Source organism: Rhinopithecus roxellana, chromosome 20 (assembly GCF_007565055.1).
Source record: "Rhinopithecus roxellana isolate Shanxi Qingling chromosome 20, ASM756505v1, whole genome shotgun sequence".
Classification (NCBI taxonomy): Eukaryota; Metazoa; Chordata; class Mammalia; order Primates; family Cercopithecidae; genus Rhinopithecus; species Rhinopithecus roxellana.
This window is the reverse complement of record NC_044568.1, coordinates 16341833-16366337: the sequence shown is the minus strand read 5'-3', so window position 1 is coordinate 16366337 and position 24505 is coordinate 16341833. Positions and strand designations below refer to the sequence as shown.

The 24505-nt window shown below is 40.3% G+C and overlaps 1 protein-coding gene across 1 annotated transcript in view; it reads left to right on the top strand.

Annotated features, from left to right (window-relative positions):
- Window positions 1–3470: 3470 nt before the first annotated feature.
- The window catches only part of CES5A (carboxylesterase 5A), a 126815-nt gene continuing 105780 nt past the window's right edge, over window positions 3471–24505 (top strand). The window contains exons 1-2 of the mRNA XM_030924974.1: window positions 3471–3658; window positions 9278–9395. Of these exons, the coding sequence (XP_030780834.1) occupies window positions 3617–3658; window positions 9278–9395 (160 nt within the window). The 5' untranslated portion in view covers window positions 3471–3616. The remainder of the gene's footprint in view (window positions 3659–9277; window positions 9396–24505) is intronic.

Here is a 24505-nt window from a genome sequence, read left to right as displayed (position 1 = left end):
CTCTTTTTCAACATAGTCTTCTTTCAATTATGAGTAATTTCTACACCATCCTGGAGACTCATCAAACACATGTGGAGTACCTATTATGGGCCGGGGCAAGACTATATTGGGTGATGGTAACATGAATCTGACAATGACATGGTCCCTGCTCCAAGGAGCCTGGGCAGAGGTGGAACTAACTTCAAGGACATCTCTCACCTTCACAAGTCCCCAAAGCCCTTAAGGTTGGAGAGATGCCTACCTCCATTTAAACTTTGCTTGAGCCCATTAATTTTGCTCTTGCCTCATGCTCAGTGCACAGTGCAATAGAAGACCAACTTTACCACATTTCTTTTGGTTATCTACTTACCTTTGGCTTTTATGGGTCTATTTTAAGTCCCGTGACTGTGACCTTCTGTTCTTCTAAAGGAGAAGACAAGGAGGTAGACAACACTATCTTTTACTAAGTTAAGTGACTTAATCATGCAAGAGTTACAGGTTTCTGTTCATTTGCAACATAGCGTGCTCCTGAATCACTGCAATAGCAATTGCATTCCAACCATCAATATTCCTGGCAATGCAAAGCTTCTCTCGGTTGCTTTCCCCATCTGTGCAGTGCTGGGACCATCTGAAATGGTTCTAAGGAGCTTATGCTGCCCATTTTGGGGAAACAAATGAGTTGGAACTCAGCACCACTGCTAGGGTAGAGGAGTCCCTATGTTAAAGTATTAAATTGCAGTTTTAGTGGAAATTCAAGCTTTTGTGTGATGGTGAAGCAAAGTCAAATGGTAGCATTCACTCTGATTCATAAGCTCTATCCCAATGTTCTGTGGTCTGGAGGCTCTGGATTCAGGACATCAGTCTAGGACAGCGTCTACCCTTCTAGGCTTCCTCTTGACTTTCCTTCCAGGAACCCTCTCCACAGTTTCCATACTCTACTTCCAAGAGCATCAGATAAATTTCCCTGGTTCAGACATGGAATTAAGAGAATTTTGCCAGCAGAAAACCTCTATCCTGTGGGCTCCCTTTTCTTCCCAAACTGTCCCCATCCTTGACGAGACTGGCTGTCCTGAGATAAGTAGTAGATCCTGCTCTTTGTTAGTGGGTCTCCACCACACTGCTCAACTCCAGAAAGGGTAATAAGATGTTTAGGTTTATTAAATTCAATAAAAATTTCCAGTATGAATTCATTAGCTCACTCATTCATTTATCCAGTGAACATTCTAGAGAACCTACTGCTTCCCAGGCTTCAAAAGGGACACACAGATGAAAAAGGCTTGGCCCTAGACTCTGGGGTCTTGGTTGGAAGGCAAGAAAATGATTGAACTCGGATGTTACAAGTACCTTAATAGAGGAATAAACAAGACTCCATAAGGCACCAACAGGGGATACCCTCCTGCCATGTGAAGGGCACCATTGCCTAGTTGCCCTGAGGACTGGAGTCCCAGGCTAGGGAGGCTGAAAATCCAGCCAGCTCTTTCTGGCTTACTTTGCAATCCTCACTGCAATAATGATATGTCTGTTTCCTGAGGTGGAAAGTCTCATGCAAGTCCCCACCATTAACAGGAATAGGACTCCCAACATTTGCCATGCTGATTGCAAAGGAGGTCAGGGATCTGCAGCACCAATAGTAACAACAACAGTAGCCAAAATAATAGCTGTTTATGGCGTGCTTACTGTGTTGTGTGCCTGGCACTGTGCTAAGCACGTTAAATGCACTTTTTAATTTAAACTTCACAGCAACCCTTTGTGGCACGTGCTGTTTTCATACAGAAGAGAAAATCAAGGCCAGAAAAGTTAACCACTTGCCCCAGGTCTAAGAAGTGAAACAGTCTAGATTGGACCCAGGCAGCCTGAGTTCAGTGTCTCTGCCTTGTTTGTGGCATCTCTGTAAGGAAATGGAGACAGTCAACTATGTTTTACACATCCCTCCTGTGCTGGGCCCTTTCTACCCAATGTCTCATTTAATCCAAACAACATCCTAGGAGGTGAGTATTAGCTATCCCAGTTTTACAGACGGGACTCTTGCAAGGAAGTGACTTGCCCAAGGCCATGCAGGGCCTTGGGCATGCTTCAAATTTTGACCGTTCAGCCCAATCCAAGAGAGACAAGAGAAGGGGACTCAGAACTGCCCTCAGAACACTTACCATCTGGGCAGGATCTACCTGACATGCCATTCATTCATAACACTTAACATCCCTCCCTAAGGTCCAGATGACAAAGTGCATTCATTTCCATGACCTCACTATGTGCGGAGACTGTGAAAAACTGGGAATTGTTGCTTGACGGTTGAATACTGGGATTGCGAAGGGAGGAGGAGGTAAATAAAAGGGATCTGGACCCTTGCTACTTAAAGTGTGGTCCCAGACCAGCAACATTGACCCAGCCTAGGTGCTTGATTCCCTGAAGAGTGACAGTTATTTCCAGGGCATGGCACTCTTCCTTGGGCACCAGTAACCAACCTGAGCCCAACTTGTTCCTTTCCCACACGTACCTTGGCGCACACAAGGAGCTCACATCACACTGGTGGAGACCTGGGTTCTACGCAGCAATCCTTCTCACTTGCTGTGTGACTTGGGGCAAGTTCCTACCCTTCTCTGTGCCTTAGTTCCCTTCGGTAAGGGAAAACAACTACCCATATAGTCGTTTTCAATCCTCATGGCCTATTGTTATCTCTTGGGGAGCTTTTAAATAATTCTGATGTCTGGGGCTTATAGCCAGAAATCCTGATTTAATCAGTGTGGCATGAGGCTCAGGAATTGGTACTTTTAAACCTTTCCCAGCTCGTTACATTGGTTTTGGGTTTTTTGTTTGTTTGTTTGTTTTTTGAGGTAGAGTGAGACTCTGTTGCCCAGGCTGGAGTGCAGTTGTGCAATCTCGGTTCACTGCAAACTTCACCTCCTAGGTTCAAGTGATTCTCCTGCCTCAGCCTCCTGAGTAGTTGGGACTACAGGTTTGCACCACCATGCCTGGCTAATTTTTGTATTTTTAGTAGAGACAAGGTTTCACCATATTAGCAAGGCTGGTCTTGAACTCCTGACCTCAAGTGATCTGCCCTGCCTTGGCCTCCCAAAGTGCTGGGATTACAGGCATGAGCCACCATGCCTGGCCCCAGCTCATTACTTTGTATAGCCAATGTTGAGAACCTGGAAGCCAAATCACTGGTTTTTAAAAATCTGAATGTGTCAGCATTTGCTGCTCTTGAGGCTTCAGACACCCAGGCCCACCCAGACCTTCTGAGTTAGAATTTCCTTGGTGTGTGGAGGGGCTGGACATTAGTATGTTTAACAAGCTCCCAAGGTGATGCTGACATACCAAAGCTTCAGAACTCCCCGAATCAATGGCCTCTGAGGTCTCTTTCAGCTCTGATTCTGAAGTCCTCCGAGTCAATGATTTCTTTCTTTCTCTCCACGCTGGAGCTGCCCGTTCGTGGTAAGCAGAGACGTCATCAGCTTGTAAGCTGAGCTTCAGTGTCCCCTGAGAATACAGCCAGCTGGCAACGGTAGAGGAAAGTGGTGAACTCATTTGACTTTTCTTTATCAGCTGTACCATGTACATGATGTGCAAGAGGACTGGGGCTCTGTGTTAAGGCCAGCTGGGATGCTGAGGTTTTGTGTTAGGACCAAGGGTGAGCCTGATGGCCGTTCTGGTTTGCCCTGCTCCATGTCATGTCCTAAAGGTGAGTATTAGCCACAGGGTGCTACTGCCTGGACCCCAGCCCCAAACCCACTGGAATGAGAAAGATGAGCCTTAGAGTAGATGTGGATTTACCCACCCAACTTTTTCTCTCTGGGTCAGCCCTACGGTAGGCTAGATAGATACCCTGACTGCCAGGAGAACCCAGGGCTGGGCTAAAGACTGAGAGGCAGGCTTGGAGCAGGCTCCTTGCTGAGCTCTGACTCTGCCCTGTCTTAGAGAGGCCATCCTGGTATCTCCTTTCCTCCATGCGGCATGTGGCAATTTAATGGCAGTGAAATTTATTGTGGGTAATGGAGTGTCAAGCTCTGTATTGCTAATGGATTATTTCAAATGTGGAGAAAGATTTATTAAGTAAGTCAAGCATATGCCTCCAAGAGAATATTACTGTGAGTGAAAACAATTATATAGTTAAACAAGGAGGAAAGAAAATTTAAATTCTTCTTTAAAGGTCTCTTTAAATCAGTTTAAATGTGTGATTTTTAAAAGATGGGGGGATTAGTTTCAGCAAATTACTCATCAATTTTTTTTTCTTTTTTTTGATTCAACAGGAAGCCAACGGCCCTACTTGGCTTCCATTTAAAGAAGTCACTTATTGGTGTTTGAAAAAGAAGGAAAAAAAAAAAAGTTAAGGAAGTGACTTTGGTAGCCTCTTGTGGTTCTCAGGTTCTGATTTATGTGGTGTATACTGAGCTCTCCCTGGGGCAGAAGGAAGGGGTCAGGGAAGCAGCAGCCAGAACTGTCATTCAGAGAGGAGGATTGGGGATGTCTAACTGGTATTAGACAATGCATCAGAGCTTTAGAGTTGGAAGCAACTTTGGAGAACATTTGGACAATTTTCTCATGCATGTGGAGAAGCTAAGGTCCAGAGAAGAAAAGGAACTTTTCCAAAAACCCACAGGTGGTAGATTACAAAGCTAGAAGCCGGGCTTTGCCATTGCTCTCTCCATGCAATGGGAATAATATTTGTCTCAGGGATGTTCAGAGGAGACAAGAACCTAGGGAAAGTACTTTGGAAAGTATACATGCTTAGTCCCTGGAAGGGATGATACGTGGAAGAGATTGGCTGGGAGCCTCCATGGTGGGTTCACTTTTGTGAGAGGCCTTCCCCCTACCCTCGGCCACTTCAGCAGTTCTGCAGCCAGGACTGTAGCTGGCTGAGGTTCCATACCTCTCTCCCCCACCAAAGTGAGGAGAGGCACAGGCAGCCACAAGCCCCTGACATTTTCCTTGAGATGGTGACAGCTGGTAAGACTTTTGACTAAAGGAATAAAGAGCAAGCAGGCAAAAAAAGTTACTGTGTTAAAAGTGGTTTAAAAATGTTTTGCACCATCTGTTTGGCCACCCTGGTTTTTTGGAGCATGTGTAGGGGGAGAGACCTCTCCTCTCCCACTCCTGAGCTTCACCTCGGTCTCAGGACCGATCATGAGAAGTTTTAGCATGTTTCCAGGCTTTGTTTTCCATGTTCCTAAAATTTTCTTTCTGCTCCCTTTGCTTTGCTTGCAATGCATGCTCTCATTCTGCTTCCGGAAAAGATATTTTCTTAATTGCTAATGAAATACTGAACCTGCAAAGCCCGGCACATTTGGATCAACAAACAGGTGTTTGATTTTGGCCTTTGCTGTCTGAACTTGGTTCTACTGTAAGGGAAATAGAACCTAAAAAGCAGATATTGAAAGACACATTTTGAATGTTCACATATGGGAACTAAAAATTAAAACAATTGAACTCATGGAGATAGAGAGTAGAATGATGGTTACCAGAGGCTGATGTGGGCAGTGGGGAGCAGGGGAAAAAGTGGGGATGATTAATGGATGCAAAAATATAGTTAGACAGAATGAATTTGTGTTAGTATTTGATAGCACAACGGGCTGACTATAGTCAACAATAATGTATTGTATATTTAGAAATAACTAAAAGAGTAGAATTGGAATGTTTCTAACACCAATAACTGATAGATGCTTGAGGTGACGGACACCCCAATTACCCCGATGTGATTATTACACATTGTGTGCCTACATCAAAACATTACATGTACCCCACAAATATATACGTCTACTATGTACCCATAATAATTAAAAATTTAAAAGAAAATATCATTTGAAGCAAAATAATAAGAAAAACTAAAAGGCAGAACAAACAAAACCAGAACAAAAAAAAGCTCTACTCCACCTAATAACATCACAACTGGGTTTCCCTTCACGTCCTAACTCTTTATACCACTTCTGCTGACATTTCTTATGAAATTTGTATGAGGTATTTTTCAGTTTTTTTTTTCCTTTTGTGAATAGAGTTATAAAAATAAATATTCTACATAGTTATTGCTGTGCTACTTTAAAATTATTAATTTTGTGTGTCGATTTTATATCTAGTCAACTTGTTTAACTCACATTTGGTTCTTGTGGGTTTTTCTGGTAGATGGTTATACTGACTGCAGATACTAACAGTTTTGTCTCTTCCTCTGCAGAGTTACATTTCTTATTTTCTTCTCTTGTCTTTATGTAAGCTTTCAGGGCAATACTGAAAAGTAATAGTGATTATAGACCTCTTTGCCTGGTTGCTGATTTTAAAAGGATTGTTTCTGATATTTTACCATTAACTATGATGTATACCGTGGGTCTGTGATATGAAAACATTACAAATTGAATTTGTTAGTTTTAATCAGAAATTGTTGTTAAGTTACATTAAATTTTAGCATCAGTTGACAGTATCTATTGAGATGATTTTACTCTAGTGAGGAACATTAGTTGCTTTCTAATGTTGCACTATTCTTACATTTTTTGCTCCTAATACCTTACTAGTTTTGACTTTCTAATACCTTAGATAGAATTTTTGTATCTTTGCTCATAAATAATACTGGCTTGTTCCTTTCATCCACATTTTCCCCGCCCACTGTTGGTATTTGGTTATGGTAGCCACATGGAATGAGTTAGAGTAGCTTTTATCTTCTTCCATGCCCTGCATAGTATATGACATGGGATTATGGATTTTTTGAATGTTTGCTAGAACTTGACCATAAAGTTTCTCACTTTGGTGCACTTTAGTGGGGGTAGATCTTAAATTACTATTTCAATTCTTTATACGATTATTGGTCTTCCATGATTTTCTTCTTGAACCAATTTTTGTGATTTATTATCTATTGTGATTTATTGTTTCCCAGGAAATTATTCATTCATTTAGATTTTAAAATATTTTGGTCTAAATTCTCTTTAATTTAAAATGTGCTTTGTATGTTATATCTCTATTATGTCTTAATGTTGTTGATTTTTGTGACCATTACTCTATTCTCACTCTCAGTCTTGCCACAGACTGTTCTAATTTATTGATATTTTCAAAGAAAGAGATTTTAGTTTTATTGATCTATACTATTGATTTTTCTGTGTTCTAGTTAATTAATTTCTGCATTTTATCTTTATTAATATCTTCCTCTAATTTCATTGAGCTTATTTTGTGTTTTTCTTTCTAACTTCTTGAATTAAAGAGCTTATTGATTTTGCTTTCAATTTTTGCCTCATTTCTAAGAACTTTATTTGAGACTATACATTTTCATGAGTTAGGTATATATCTCAGGTTTTTGATATATGGCCTCTCCTTGTTATTCATTTCTAAATAGTAATATTTTTTTCTTTGCTAACCTAAGAGTTATTTTTAAAGTATTTAGCATGTTCAGATGCATAGAATTGTTTGGCCATTTTTTTGTTATTAATTTCTAATTTTATTACATTTTGTCCCAGAAGGTAACCTGTCTGACTTCTTTCTGATGAAGTTTGTTGAGTTTCCTTTGTGGCCTACTATATGAGTAATTTTTTTTTAATGTTCCATGTGTGACTGAAAATAATGAAGTCTCCTTTTCTTAACATCTATGTCTATTAGATCACACTGTAAAATTATAATATGTATGTTCTTCAGATTCTCTCTAACTGTCCCTGATCCACAGCTACTTGATCAGGTGATTTCTGAGAGGTGAATAACGAGACCTCTTACCATGATTGTAGATTAACACTTTCTCCTTGTATATCCTTCAGTTTTTGCTTTCTGTATTGAAGTTAAGTTACTGGGTGCATAAAAGTTCATAGCTGAGATATCTTCTGTATTGATGTTATATTTTATCAACATGGATACTCCATCCCCCTACTTCCTTTCATTGTTCTTTTCCTTGAGCTCTATTTTGTTTGATATTGTTACAACTTGGCTTTCCTTTTCTTAGAATTCGCACAACATAGCTATTTCCATTATTTTATTTTTAACCTCTCTGTCTCATTTTGCTTTAGGTGTATCTTACAAGCATCATGTATCTGGATGTTAGTTTCTAAATCTAAGATTTTCCACTTAAATGACTTTTCATTTCATTTTTTTCTTCTATAATTGTTTGAAATTATTCATCCTATTTTGTATCACTAACCCATAGATTGATGCACTGATGCATTTTAAGAGACATATTGATATTTAGAGTCAATCACTTCCTAGATCCTCCCAGCAAAAAATATTAAAAACTTTTATTTCTTTACAGCTTACTTTCTCCTATTACTCTCTTTCTTCTTCAGCCTCCAGAACTGTGAGGACATAAATTTCCATTGTTTAAACTCCCCAGTCTGTGGTATTTTGCCAGGGCAGCCAAAGTTCATTAATCTGTTTCGTTTGTTAGAAGAATTTTCTCTTCTTCCTTGTAAATTTTTCCAAAAAAAAGCTTAAGTGTGGGTCTTTTTATTTAACTTACTCAGCAGTTGATAGATCCATTCAATCTAAAGACTACTATCTTTTGTTTTCGATCTAAAGACTTCCATCTTTTTTTTTCTCTGCCTCTTAATTATTTCTTCTCCTTCACTCCTCTTATTCGCAATTTCTGGAATTCCTATTAAATGGATTATCATGCTGTTGGATTCATTCTCCATTTCTCTTTACTTCTTTCTTAACTTCCATCTGTGTTTTCTTCTGTGTTCTGTTTCTGGGAAAAGTCCTTGGTTGAGTCTTTCAGTTTAGTCATTTTCTCTTGGTTTTTTATCTATTCTGATATGCAGCTCATATATTGATTTTTTAAAATTTCAATATTCAAGTTTGTAATTTCCAAGATCTTCATCTGATAATTTTGTATGTGTGCTACATTCCCTTGCATGAGAATACTGATTAGACTTTTATAAAGTATTTTCTTATTGATTCTATTAATTCTTTCCATGGGAATTTAGTTCTTCAGTTTGTTAAATTTAGTTCTTCATGTCCAATTTAGTTCTTCAGATGGTTAAATTTAGGACTTTTCTTTCATGAGGTTGATTTTCTTCAGAACCCCAAGCAATCATCCTATCAGTCATCCTTGGGTGCCCCTGCTGCCTTGGATGTTGGTACTCCTTCATTCTTGTAGCAGGTCTCTTCTTTGTGCTCTTGGGATGTGGTTTCCTTCTTTAGTCTTCTCCATCTGCCTTTCCCTTTCAGTCATTCCTAACTTTTTAATCCACTGGGGGTACCCTTTTTTTTTTTCCTACACTGTTATGGATTTTTATTATTATATGTTGTTATATTCTTACTTATATGCTGTACTGGTTATATTATCTTTTATTTATGTTATTGTTATTATCAATGTTTATTATTATTATTTCTTTTTTTCTAGGAGTTTAGGATAAGAAGGGAAATGTGGAGATTGTGCCTGGTTTACTATTTTTATCCAACCTCCTCAACTTTGTATGTATTGAAGATTGATGTTTTAAACCACAGTTCCAAAGATGAGAGTGAGTGGTTTGACTAGAAGTTACCAGGGTTGGGTCTGCCCTTTGAGTCTGGCCAACAGCTGCACTCGCAATCCATGGTTCCATTGGTGGCACCCTTCCACCAGGAATTCCATTTGTGTTTATTTTCATTGTCAAGATATTCTTATCTTGCCTCACCTCTGACTGGAAAGCTTGTGAACTCAGATGGGTTTGCCATTTGCTGACCAGCCATGAATTATTAGTGCAGGAGAAGAGATGGTCATAACAAACAGCCTGCGTCTTTGTGTCTGGCATGAGGGGATGTGTTGGGCATTGTGATGTGCCACCTAGATCTGCTTTTAGGAATGAAGGACATATTTCCCCAGCTGCTGGCAGTGGTACAGCTCACAGCTCTCTTCCCTTTGGGGATTGCCTCAGATAAAAGAATGGCTTTGCCCCTGGTGGCCAGCAGCCCACTTTCTCAGCCTTCTGCCCCAACTCAGGCAGTTCTGAAGGATCGCCTCATCTTCAGAACTCCCCATGCTTCTCTGACACTGCATTGCAGCTCACTGTCTCCCTCTTCCCAATCTGCCTCCTCCCCTTTATTCCACTGGCAGTGACCCCAAGATCAACTCCCTAATAAACCTCATGCCTGCTAAACTTCATCTCAGGGTCTACTTCCTGTGGATCCCAACCTATGATCAAGCATTTACTGAAAATTACTACATGTATCAGAGCAAAGCACCATTGTGGCTATATTTGGCTATAGAAACCCTTAAACCTGCCCTGGGATTGGGGAAAGGAGCTGCATATGGCCAGCCAGAAAGTATGGGGAGGCAACGGCCCCTTACACATGCATTTTGATTTGCCCACCCAAATCCGCTCCTTCTGCAACAGTCCCCAGCTCAGAAAATGGCAACAATATCTATTCAGTCAGTCAAGACAAAAATCTTGGAGTCATTTCTGACCTCAAACTCTAACACCACATTAATCTAATTCATCAGAGAATGGGCTCAGCTTTACCATCCAAACTGATCCTAAATCTGACTCTTTCTCACCACCTGGAATGCCAACCCCTGGATTCCAGCCACTATCACCATCCCTAACTTGGATTACAGCAATTGCCGCTGTGAAAGGAAAACAAAATCTTGAGACCCTCAACTCAACATGTCAAGGGAAAAGTTAAGCTTGGAGACCAAGTCATGCAAAAAACTTCCCTTTCCTTTTGTTCCTAAATAGCTGCAAGATAGAAGGCCACATGTCTCCCCAGGGGGCCTCCCTTACCCTGACGATGTAAATTAACAGCTTGTCTTTATGGTACAGGACAAGAGGAGACTAGAAATTGTACCCCCTTTCCACCGCCTACCCCGAGATGAATTTATATTCGACTTCTTCCTGTACTCTGTGTTTACTTTATCTTATGTAAAGTGCAGATTAACTGAGCGCGAGACGAATACATAATTGACTGTTCCTCTGCCCCCTCCTTTTCACATGCAACATGTGGATTCAGGGAGTGCTAATCAAAGCCTCAGAAAAATTTTTTTTCTCTTTTTTTCCTCTCCTTTCCCTGCCTGCCTGTTTTTTCCCTGTTAAATATTGAAGCCCTTAAAATCATCCCTGGAAAAAGTATGAGCCACAGATCTTATTGTGGTTTGTGTCTCTTTATCCCAGGCACGTCCTCAACCTGGGCAAAATCAACCTCTAAATTGATAGACATCACTTTTTCTTTCTCTTTTTTCTTTTTTATTTCTTTGGCTTTCAGGTTCCAAACTCTTAGCCCCTACAATCTATTCTCAACACAGCAGTCAAAAGGGTCTTTTAAAACCAAAGTCCATTCTTGTGTCTCCTTGGCTCAGCACTCTCCAATATTTTCCATCTCATTTTAATCAAAACTCCTAGCCCTTCCACGGCCCCCAATGCTCTTTATGATCTGGTCCTCCCCTGCTGTCCTGCTGACCTTTCCTACCACTACTTCCCCCTTGCTCACCCCAGTCCATGCCAAGCTCGTTCCTGACCTACTTGAAGTTCTCCCTGCTGAAAACGCCGAGATATCTTCATAGCTCCTCCCCTCACTTCCTTTCACTTCCATTTCAAATATCCTCTTGTCTGAGACCTTCCTTCACCACCCGATCAATGACACTAACCTCCTCTCCCTACAACCCCAACTTTGGCACTAACCATCTCTCTTGCCACGTTTATTTTTTCTCATAGCACTTATCACCATGCAATGGATTTCCTTGTTCATCTAGTCTGTTCCTCCCCCAAGCAGAATGGAAGCTTTATGAAAGTGTTTTGTTCACTTCTTTGTTCCTAACATCCAGAACAGTGCTTAGCACAGAATGGGTGCTAAATAAATGTTTGTCAAATACATGAAATTTTAATTTCCTGACTGTTTAGGAGAATCTCAGATGGGAAAATTGCTTAGGCACAGGTAATATTCCTTGTTCTGCTTCTTACTTGCCTAATGACCTTCCATAAGCTCCTTTTCCTATCAGGCTATCAGGAAGCTGAGGGGGTGGGACAAGATGGTCACTCAGTGTCTCTTCTTCATCTGATCTTTTGCTGAAATTGTGATTTGTTTGATGCAAACAACCTGGTGTGACATTACTGCAACCATTTTTCTACTGCTTAAGTGAATTCCAAATGAAGCCCAGCTCTAGCTTGCCCAGGATCCCTCCCTGGTGTCATTCCAACTGCAGGATACTGCCCCCAAGTACTTGACTCTCTTTCCATTTTAACCTTCCCATGCCCCTCCTGTGTTCTGTGACTTGTTTTGGCCTCACATTGGGCAGATTGTATGTCATTACCCTTTGCTCTGGTCAATGGATATGAGCAGATGTGAAGTCAGCAGCAGCTTGAAATAGACTTGAGTGGTGAGCTTGCCCTCTTGGGCTTCTTCCATCACAATAAGAGAAACATGTCTTGGCTAGCCTGGTGGTCCAAGAAGAACTGAGGGATACCTGGAGTACCTGGATCAAACCGAAGGCCAGAGCCAAACTCAGCTGAGCCCAGGTGAGATCAGCAGAGCTGCCCCAGTTAACCCATACTCATACTCATGTATGAGTGAGAATAACTGAATGCTGTAAGCACTGAGTACTGGGGTGCTTTGTTATGTGGCATTCTTATGGCAATAGCTGACTGATACACCAGTCTTCCAAAACTCAACCCAAGGTACATACTCTTCCAGAAAACATTCCCTAAGCCCAAGGGCATGGCCTAACAGTGAGAATTTCAGGTCTGTTTCAGGTTAGTGAGGTCAGCTGCTTGCAGGAACTGAGAGACTGCAGCAGAAAGAAGGAAAAATGGTCAGCCAATATTGCTCAGTTGTGCCATTTGATGACTCTGCAAACAGGAAGAACAAGGATTGAAAGGATTTATAGTACGAGCTGATAGAATGGAGCTGGGGCTGGCTTTGTGCCTTGCGGCTTCTTTCTCATTTTTTTCACAAGGCTCCTCACCAGGACACAGGAGCTGGTAACCCTGTCCTTGGCCTGAAATGTGGTTCCACCTATGGCTTCTGGGTATATCAGACTGGGGCAACAGGGCACTGTTATTCTGACAGTGAACATTACACTTTCCAAATGGACATTGCCGAAATTTAGAATTGAGTCTTGTCAAAACATCCTGATTTGCATATTAGGAAAGTCAAGGGAGAAGTTACTTTATCTTCTTTCTAACCTGATGAAAAGATTTTTAAGGAGACTTTACTGCAATCATGTTTCTATTGCTTAAGTGATTCCAAATGCTACTGTAAATTCCATTCATTATTTAAATAGCTTTAGCTCCCTTAAGAACCTAAGCACCTTACAGGAAGGAAGGAGCTATCAAATCCATGCAGGATGGAAAATTGCTCAGGAGGGTCAAATCCTGGGGCATAGGGAGAGGGACTGTAGTGTTCATGATGGGTTTCTAGGGAGGCAGATCAAGAGCCCGACTGAGTGATAATAGGAGCTGGGAGAATTACTAAGATCATCTGGGCCTAGGATGCTTTCCTAACTTTCCTAGTCCTAAGAATTTTCTGAATAACTTGTTAAAAATAGATCTGCAGACCCTTCCCCTGGAGATTCTATTTCAGCAGACCTGACACGGAGTTCAAAATTTCATACTTTCAAGAAAGACCCCAGGTGATTTTGACAACTAGACATGCATGGAAAATACTGATCTTTCAAGCTGCCTTGTTTATAGGTGAATAAATTGAGTCCCAAGGAGGGGTTAGTGCTAGAGGTTAGTGTTAGTCCCCAGTTAGTGCTAGAGCTAAATGCAGGACAGGATCACTGAGACACGAACAGCAGGTTTAGGATGCCCGATTTGCAGCTGTGCGGCTGGGATTGGCAGTGTAGTCTGCAGGTTTGCTGGTCCCTTGGTACATTTGTTTAGCTGCTCACTTTCTGTAAGAACAGCTGAAGGCAGCGCTCCTGGAGTCAGACAGACCAGGTTCAAATTCTAACTTTGCTTCTGATTCACTGAACAACCTTGTGCAAATTGCTTAACTTTTCCGAGCCATTAATATGGGCATTAAATCAGATAATGCACCTACCCCTAATAGGTACTCAATAAATGATTATTGCTTATGAAGTGCTAGACCCCATTCCACGCCAAAGAACTGGCCAGTATGAACTCATTTAACAAATAAAACAAGCCTATTATTAATCCCATTTTAAAATGAACGAAATTGAAGAAGAGAAAACTTGAGTGACTCGTTCAAATCACGCATATAGCAGGTGAGAAGCAGAGGCGGATTTGAACTTATGTAGTCTGTAGCCCCCCTTCTTCCCCCTGAGGATAGAGTCTGGGTCCCACTTACCCCAGCATGGCCCCTGGTGCAGGCCTTTGCACACAAGTAGATATCAATAAGTGCCTGATTAATGGGATTGAGTTTTAAAGGCAGGATGAGAAATTCACTTGAAGCATGGCTGAGGGTGGGATATTAGTATGGGGTATCTGGAGAGGGCAGTAGGAGGCCATAAGTGGAGAAGCCTGTATCGAGAGAAGATGGGACAGAGCCTGCAAGACCAGTCCCTGGGAGTTAAAGACTGTTTTCAGGCCTAACAATTAGCATTGAAATGCGCAGGAGCCTGGAAGTTTTTTGTCGCCTGCAATAAGGAAAAATCCAGACTGAACTGGCTGCTTGGATCAGAAGTGATGTAACGGGCTGGCTTTGGCCTAGTTTTCCTAAAGCAGGCGGCCCCCTGGCTCTCCCACACCCTTTTTTTCCAGAATTGGCAAGTGACAGCTACCGCCATCTAGTGGTTTGAGTGGCACTGCACAGGGATGGGGAAAAAAGGTTGGTCCGCATCACAGGTACTAGAAGATGCCCCTGACTTCCCTCGCCCAAAAGATGAGAGCCCCCAATGGTGGTAGAGAGTTTATTCTGTTCAAGGCATATTCTTACCTTTTACTTCATTAGATCTTCTCAACAACCCAGGAGGTCATTAGGGGCCATTAACTCCATTTTATGGGTGAAGTGACAAGTCCCTGGAGGAGAGGGGTCTTGTTCAGAGTCGTATTGTCAGCTATTGATGGAACCAGGACTGGGACCCAAGCCTTCACAATACAATTTTTTAGCCCATAAGTAATTCAGAGAGGTTGTCAGATCCCTTGAAGTCTCCTTGGACAGGAAATGGAAGATGATTTATCCTGGAGGTCTTTGTCACTTCTCTGCATGGAGGTGAGTCCCCTTCAGCTCAATGACTTGTGATTTTTCTCTGGAAAGAGAATCCTCAGGTGGGATACCTGAACTGATAATACTCATATGGGAGGTTTCAGAAGAAGATGAATACTGCCCCTCCAGCTCTAGACCCTCTTACTGGATACTCAGTCAAAGCTTATCTGGTCCAGGCCCCTTGTATGAAAGATGGGGAAACTGAGTCTCAGAGAGGGGGAATGACTAGGCTGATATCACTCTGTGGTTAAAGCCCTTCCTCTCCAGCCTGTCTTTCTATTCTATGTACTTTGGTATAATAGCTGGTGCCTGGAGCCTGCACTGTTTCAAACAGATATAACTGCTTTTGGTCCAGAGTGAAAATTGGAGTCTAATGTCTCCCAAATTATACCACAAAGGTATGCAAAGGAAAAGAGAAACCCCTGGATATGTATGCTTGTTTTAGCATCTGTAACATCAGTAATTCACAAACTTTTCAATGAAATCTTAGGCAGAATTTGAGTATGCAAAAGAGATTAATGTGGTGAGAATTGAGGCAGCTGAAATTTACTGTGCCACTGGGGATCTCTGTAATGCCTGAGAGAAAGGGAAAACATGTTTTAAAACAAGGTATTGCATAAGGAGCACTGACTGTGGAGTCCTAACACCTGGGCTTTGGTCCCTGCTCTGGCAGGAGCTTGCTCTGTGTGTGACCTTGGGAGTCACTCTGTCATTCTGATCTCTCGCAGTTTACTCATTCATATAATAATCCTGATCTTCCTACTGCCTAGGGTTGATGAGAAGATTATATGGAGGGACTAGGGGAATGGGTGTGAAAATGGTTTGTAGAAAGTAAAGTGTTACATTTACAAATAGTTTCTTTTTTTAACTAAATTGAGGTAAAAATTTATATACAATAGAAATGCACAACTCTAAAATGTTCTATTTTATGAGTTTGAAAAATTGTAATCAGCTGTGAAACCATTATCCAAAACAAGCTACAAAGTATTAACATCCGTCCAGGAAGTTCTCTTGGGCTCATTTGTAGCCAACCTTCCAAGCCCACAGGCAACCACTGTTCTGATTCCTACCACCTTAGCTTAGTTTTGTGTGTCCTAGAACTTGACATGAGCAAAATCGCCCAGTATGTACTATGATGTGCCTGGCTTCCTTTGCCCACTGTAATGTTTTTGAGATTCATCCAGGTTTTTTTCTTTACTGCTGCGGAATAGTATTTTATTGCGTGGACATACCACTATTTGTTTATCTATTTTACTACTGAAAACATTTGAGTTATTTCCAGTTTTGGATATTATGATTAAGACTGCAATGAGCATCCTCTTCCACATTTTAAGTGCACATATGAAGCCATTTCTGTTGAAATAGGAGTGAAATGTTGAAGCGTACATAAGATGCATGTGTAACTTTAGTAGAAACTGCTGTTCAGAAATCCAAACGGTTATACCATTTTATACTCCCAACAGTGACACACCAGAGTTCCAGATGGTTCATAGGTTCCACATTTTGTATTGTTAGAATAGACATTCTGGTGAGCATAAAATGGTGTCTCACTGTAGTTAAAATTTGCATGATGTTAAGTACCCTTTCTTATTAGCTATATGCGTATCTTCCTCTGTGAAGTATCTTTTAAGTTATTTGCCCAGTTTTAAAAAGTTAGCTTGCCATTTTATTGTTGATTTGTAGGAATTCTTTATGTGTTATTCACAAGTCATTTGTCAGATGTAAACGTGGCAAAAACCTCTCCCTTATTTGTTTTTTCCTATTCATTTTCTTAATGCTGTCTTTTCGTAAGTAGGGATTTAAAAATTTAAGTTTGTGTTACCTATTGTTTTCATTATGCTTCGTGCTTTTTAATGTTCCAAGAAATCTTTGTCTAATCTAAGAATGCAAAAGTATTCTTTTGTGTTTTATTCTGGAAGCTTTATGGTTTTCACTTTTATGCTTAGATCTTAATTTATGTCTGCATATGGAATGAAGATAGAGTTGAAGTTCATCATTTCCATATGGATTGTTTCAGCGCATCTGTTAAAAAATTTTCTTTTCACCAGTGAACTGACTTAACACTTTGGAAGTTTATTTTTCAATGAAAAGGTCTAAAAAGAAATTTTATTTTTAAAATATAAGATAGTACCATTGACTTTTGGAAGGATGTACAGTTCTATGACTTTTAACTCAGGTATAGATTTGTGCAGTCACTGCCACAATCAGAATATAGAACAGTTTGATCATCCCAAGAGACTCCCTCATGCTATCTATGTGCCTGTCCTTTTGCTGACACCACACTATCTGGACTACCGAAGCTTTATAGAAAATCTTACAATCAGGTAGTGTAAGTGCTCCAACTTTGTAATTCTTTTTTCAAAATTGTTTTGGCTATTCTAGTTCTTTTCCATGTTCATATAAATTTGAAAGTCCATTTGTCAATATTTAAAAAAAAAATCTTCCTGGTATTTTTATTGAAATTGTGTTAAATCTGTAGATCATTTTGGGAAGAACTGACATTTTAACTATGCTGAGTTTTGCAATCCATGAACATGGTATATCTCTCCATTTATTGAGGTCTTCTTTAACCTCTTTCATAAACATTTTTTATAGTTTTCAGCATACAGATCTTATATATGTATTTCATTTTTTGAAGGGGTATTGTGGATGACATTGTTTAAAATTAGCAATATATTGCTAATATATAGCAATATGATTGATTTTGTGTGTTGCCTTGCAATCTTGCTAAACTCAGGTATTAGTTTTAGAAGCTTTTATAGATTCCTTGGGATTTTCTGTATAGAATGCTATGTCGTCTACAAATAGAAGGTTTTATTTCTTCTTTTCTAGTCTGTGTGCCTTTTGATTCTTTTCTGTGCTTATTGCAAATAGCTAGGACTTCCTGTACAATATTAAAAAGGAGCAGTGAGAATTCATCCATGCCTTTCTCCCAATCTGATAAGAAAAACATTCATAATTTGCCATTAAGTAGAATGTTAGCTGTAGGCTTTTTACATTTGTTCTTTATCAGATTGAGGATGTTTTCTTCTATTTCAGGTTTATGGAGAGCTTTTTTTTCAAATCATGAATTGTTGCATTTTGTCAAATGCATTTTCTGGATTACATATGAAGATGTATTTTGTCTTTTGAAATTTTAATGTAGTAGATTACATTGGTTGATTTTTAAATATTGAATCAGCCTTATATTCCTGCTATAAATTCCACTTATGTGTTTTTTTTAATTTGGTTGCTATTATTTTGTTGAGAAATTTTGCTTCTATATTTATGAAGGATATTAGTCTGCAGTTTTCTATTTGTCACTATTTTTGTATGTTTTTGGTATCCTGGCTTCATGAAATGAGTGGGTATATGTTTCCTTCACTTCTATTTTCTGAAAGAAATTGTGTAGAATTAATGTTTTTTTCTTCTTTAAATATTTTGTAGAATTTCTAATAAAGGTATCAGGCCTGGAAATGATGTTTTTGAAAGGTTTTAAAAGATAGATTCAATTTTTTAATATTTATATGACTATTTAGGTTATTCATTTCATCTTGGATGAGTTTTGTTTTTTGTGGTTTTCCAATAATTGTTCAATTTTATCTAAGTTTTTGAATTTATTTATATTATGTTGGTATTATTTCCTTATTATTTTTAATGGCCACAGGATCTGTAGTGATGTCCTCTCTTTCATTCCTGATATTAATCATTTGTATCTTCTCTCTTTTTCCTCTATCAGTCTTGTTAGACACATTTTGATTTTTTCAATTATTGAAAAAACACCTTTGACTTGATTAAGTTTCTCCATAGTCTTTCTGTTTCAATTTCATTGATTCTGCATTACTTTTACTGCTTTCTTTCTTCTGGTTACTTTGGTTTTGTTTTACTCTTCTTTTTCTAGTTTCTTGTGGTGGAAGCTTAGATGGCTGATTTGAGATCTTTATTTTCTTTTTTCAGTTTTGTTTTTCTTTCTTTTTTAACCAATACTATAAATTTTCATCTAAGCACTATTTTAGATGCACTTCACAAATTTTGATAGGCTGTATTTTTATTTTCATTCAGTTGAAATATTTTCTCATATTTCTTGGGACTTCTTTTTTGACCTATGAATTATTTAGAAGTGTGTTGTTTAATACATTAGCATTTAGATATCTTCCTCTGGTTTTTCTCTTATTGATCTCCAGTTTAATTCCATTATAGTTTGAGAACATACTTTGTATAACCTCAATTATTTTAAATTGGTTAAAACTTGTTTTACGATCCAGGATCATGATCTATCTTGGTGAATATTTAATATGCATTTGAAAAAAATTGAATGTTGCTTTTGTTGGATGAGGGTATTCCATAAATGTCAGTAAGGTTTTATTTGTTGATGGTGTTTTTCAGTCCATTCCCATCTGAGAGTAGGAGTTCCCTTTCCTACTTCTTGACCCAGAACTATAGAGTGTCTCCTAGAGCTCTCTGTTCATGTTAATGACCACGTCAGGGTGTCAGGCCATGTCATGTTCTGGTCCTAGAATAGCAGAGGGGAAAAAATAATTCATAACATTCAACATTCAATGGTACTTTGAGTTCTGGTCTTACTTCCCTATCTACCTGTTAGTATTTACTATACAGAGTCCTCAGAATGGCGTACATATTTAGTCCAGGTTTTAATGTTGATTTTTCTTTAGGGAACTACCTCTTTGTACTCTTAGTTCATGAGATGTGAGTAAGGTGGACCTTAACCCTACTTTCATGTGCTCTGATCTGACCAGTTAATGTATTCTATCCCAAGGCTGCGATGATTGGTTGAGGACTGAGCATGTGATTCAAACTGTACAAGTGTCATTTCTGAGACTTTTGTGGGAACTAGTAGGAAACAGAATTTCTCTTCACTGGGGTTATTTACCTATGGGGATGAAATCTTGTCACAGCTTGAGAAGAGTTTGCCTGAGAGTAAAAGGGCACATTGAGGAAAGTGAGCTAAAGAAAGAGAAAGACAGACTCCTAATGAGCTTGCTTAAGTGCACAGATCCAGCCATTTCTGAAGCTAGTAATCATCTCCCACATTCTAGACTTTTCAGGTACATGAACAAAACAAATCAAAATAGCAACAACCCCACCCCCACCCCACTTCCTCTGCATTAGCCAGTATCAGTTGGTGTTTCTGTCACTTAATATGAAAAGAGTCTTAATACATATATATATATATATATATATATATAGTTTGTTTGTTTGTTTTGTTTTCTTTTGTTTTGTTTTTTTGAGATGGAGTCTCACTCTGTTGCCCAGGCTGGAGTGCAGTGGCACGGTCTCGGCTCACTGCAAGCTCTGCTTCCCGGGTTCACGCCATTCTCCCGCCTCAGTCTCCCGAGTACCTGGGACTACAGGCACCCGCCAGCGTGCCCGGCTAAATTTTTGTATTTTTAATAGAGATGGGGTTTCACTGTGTTAGCCAGGATGGTCTTGATCTCCTGACCTCCTGATCCATCCACCCCTGCCTCCTAACATATCTACATATCTTAAGTTTCCTTTCATCTTCCTTAAGTTCCTCAGTCAGATTCTAGGGACCCATTGTTCCCTTAAGCCCCAGGGCAGCATCCCCTTCCTTGAGAGAGCAATTAGCTGATTTCATGGTTCTCCAAACAGAAATGGTTGTCCTTAGAGAATCTCAGCATGAAAAATGGGCAGAGAAGCTGGGTCTCCGTATGGAGCCAGAGAGCATGTTTGCAAGTCTGCATCTGCTGGCTACATTAATGTGCAAATCAGGCTGTGGGCCAGAGTTTATTTTTAATAATTAGAAGCCCATCTTACTTTGGAAATGTGCTGCAGCTTCCTGTGATGAAAGGGAAAAGATGGTTCATCCCTTCTTTCCTTCACTCCATGGAATCTACATTTCTGGAAACTTAGAGATGACATAGCTTATTCACTCGTGGAACTCAATATTTGAGGAGGAGAAAATTGTTGTCAGTAGAAAAAAAGACAATTTTTAAAGATGGGAAAGGAAAATTATCTATTTCTGTATGGTATTTGGGAAATTTTGCTAAATTTCCTCAGGATCCCAAACTAGGGGGTAGATAACATTTTTGGCACATAGATGAGGCAGGTGCCTGGCATGGTTGTCAAGAGCATGGAATCTTAGAACCACAAGACAGTAAGCTTGTAGCCCAATATTTTGCCTATGGAAAGAAAGAGGACCCTTGTGGGAAAGGGCCCTGTCCAAGGTCAGGCTGATAATTAATAAGAAGAATTATGAAGAAGGAGCATGGGCTCCTTCTTCTGTGTCCCAAAGGCTTCCACCATAGCCCACACCATCCAGACTCACAACTTTCCTACAGTTCCAGAAGTGCCTCTTTGCAGGGGTCCCAGGTGTGAATATGATATGCCCACTTGGCTTGGCCATCCACCACCTGTTTGTCACTCAGCCAACTGGCAGTCCCCATCCCCATGTTTTGTTTTTGTTTTTGTTTTTATTTTGTTTTTGGCATAGCTGAATTTCACCAGGCAAAGTCTCAGGTGTGGAACGCAACCAGAAGCATGCCATTTGCTGCGGGCAATGGAATGTGAGTGGAAGTCACATGTCACCTCAGGATGGAGGCCTTCAGGTAAGCCTGCCTCACTGCTGTATCATCAACAAGGGTTGGCGCTGAGAAGGCCTTGAAGCACAATCTGTCCTGCCCTCCAGGAGAACTCATGGCCCAGCGAGGGAGGCAGATATGGAAGTAGTCATCACGCAAGGTGATTGGGGCTGGGCCGCTGCTTTGTCCCAGCAGGAGGGGCCAACGAAGGGTGCAGACAGCTCCGCTGGGGGCAGGGGTTAGAGAAGCCTTTACTAAAATGCACAGATCTTGAGTTGGGTCTTGAAGGACATGTTGAATTCCCCAGGTAGGCAAAGCACATACGGAAATCCCAGTTGAGAGAACTATGCTCTCTGCTTTGTTTTCTTGTGGTATTTGTCTTACTGTGCTCTTTGTGATAGTATCATGTATCTACCTGGTCTCCTATAGCCCATTTGCTGCTGTACTTAACATCTGTATGCCTCAGTTTCCTCATCTGTCAAGGGAGTATAGTTATAATGCTCCCTCACTAGAGTTCTTTTCAGGACTAAATTGTTTAAGGTATGTAGATATATATGAAGCATATCAGATGAAGCATATATATGAAGCATATCAGTGCTTACACATGGTAAGCACTTGGTAAATGCTACAGCACAATACTTTATATTTAATAGATACTCAAAAAAGTTTTCCTCGTTAAAGTGCTCCTCAACTTTATGTGACCCCTGTCACCTAAAATAAAAACTATTTTGGCTACTGGAAGCCACTAGCAGCCTAATGTCTACTCTCAAAAAGCATCCCTCCACTGAATTAGCTAATCCTCTGAACTGTATTTGTATCACTCAGTGATTAGCAGGGATTAGAGGGGCACCTACTACTAAAAGTCAGGGAGACACAAAAAATGATAGGATTAAGAACTGGCCCTCAGACTTAGGGGCCAGCTGGAGCAACCCAATGTATGCTTGGGTCCAATAGAAAAGATACACCATAGGATGACTCCACTCTGTAGCTTGTAGATGCTTTGATATAAAGAGCATCATGGCCAGAAGTGCATGGGAGGAGAATTATCTGACTGGGTAGAGATCTTAGAGGATTCTCAAGTGTATTTTCCAGTAAGTGCTCTATACAAACACACATGGGAGGAGAAGATGTGGGATTGCAGAGCTGCAAAGATGGCATTGTGCAAGGCAAACCCCAGGTCTCTCCATGAATTATTCCTCTTGCATTAATTCTTTGAGGTATAGAAAGTAGATTTCCAAGTATCATGGAAAGTTAAGCATGCTGCTGAGGATGGTCCAGAAATAACAGCATGGCTACTGGAGTGCTGGGAAGACTGGAAGTGACAGAGGCTCCAAGGAGGAGTGAGAGTTGAAGCACCCATCAGAGAATGCCAAACTGAAGTCAGGAGGAAGGCAGGCCTGAGAATATGGGCTCATGGGCTCCCTACTTCGGTGACTATTAAAGACCCATCTACAGATTGGAATATTGGCAGCAATGGAAATTTTAGCTTTTGCATGTCATCTCTTTGACTCTATGTTTTTATACGTTGCTTCCTGTTTATTAACTTCTATTTCTTATAACTTTGTGATGAGACAGTTGGAAGGCATGCCTGTCTCTCATATTGTGTACATGGCCAGGAGGACTAGGTGGAGTGTGCATGGAAGAAAGAATATGCCAAAAAAAAAAAAAAAAAAAAAGCATTAGTGAATGAAACATCACCAGGAGAGTTCATGGAAGAATGCACTGGCAAAGAAGTTACACATAGGCATCTACCCAGAGAGAAAACGAGTGTGGTGGAAGACTTCTAGGAAGAGGTGTTTCTTTACTGGGCCTTGAAGGATGGTTGGACTTTGGGTACATGGAAGGAGAAAAAATCATATTCTAAGATGGATGTGATGATTAATTTTACCTGTCAACTTGACTGGGCCATGGAATGCCCAGATATTTGGCTAAATATTATTCCGGCTGTGTCTGTGAGGATGTTTTTAGATGAGATTAACATTTGAATCAATAGCCTGAGTAAAGCAGATTGCCCTTCCTAATGTGGGTGGCCCTCATCTAATCAGTTGAAAGCTGAAATAGAACAGAAAGGCTGACTCTCCCACAGATAAGAAGAAACTCTTCCAGCCTGTTTTGAGCTGGGATATCTTTTTTTATTCCACTTTTTGGACTCAAATTGAAACATTAGATCAAGTGCAGTCTCTCATGCCTGTAATCCCAGCACATTGGAAGGCCAAGGTGGGTGGATCACCTAAGGTTGGGAGTTCGAGACCAGCCTGGCCAACACCATGAAACCCCATCTCTACTAAAAATACAAAAATTAACCAGGTGTGGTGGTGAGCACCTGTAATCCCAGCTACTCAGGTGCCTGAGGCACAAGAATGGCTTGAACTCAGGAGGTGGAGGTTGCAGTGAGCTGAGATCATACAACTGCACTCTAGCCTAAGTGACAGAGCGAGACTGTCTCAAAAAAAAAAAAAAAAAAAAAAAACCAAAACCAAAAACATGAGTTCTTCTTGGGTCTCCAGGCTGCCAACTTTCACACTGAAACTTACACCAGGAACTCTCCTGTTTCTCAGGCCCTGCACTTAGATTGAAGCTACACATGGGCTCTCTGGGGCCTCCAGATTGCTGACTGCAGAACTTGGGACTTCACAGCTTTCATAGTCACACAAGACAGTATCTTATAATCTCTCTCTCTTCCTCTCTTGACATACATACATGCACACACATGCACGTGCACGCACACACACACACAATCTCTTGGTTTCTATTGGTTCTATTTCTCTGGATAATCCTGACTAATAAAATGAAGAACATAGCTTTTGAGGCAAAGTTGTAGTAAATTAACACTTACTGAGAATCTACTGTGGGTCAAGCACTTTATGCATAATCTCATTTAATCCCTATCCTCATGCAGTGGGAAACATTTTTAAGTCCAGTCTGTGGGTCAATATTGTATTGATATTGAA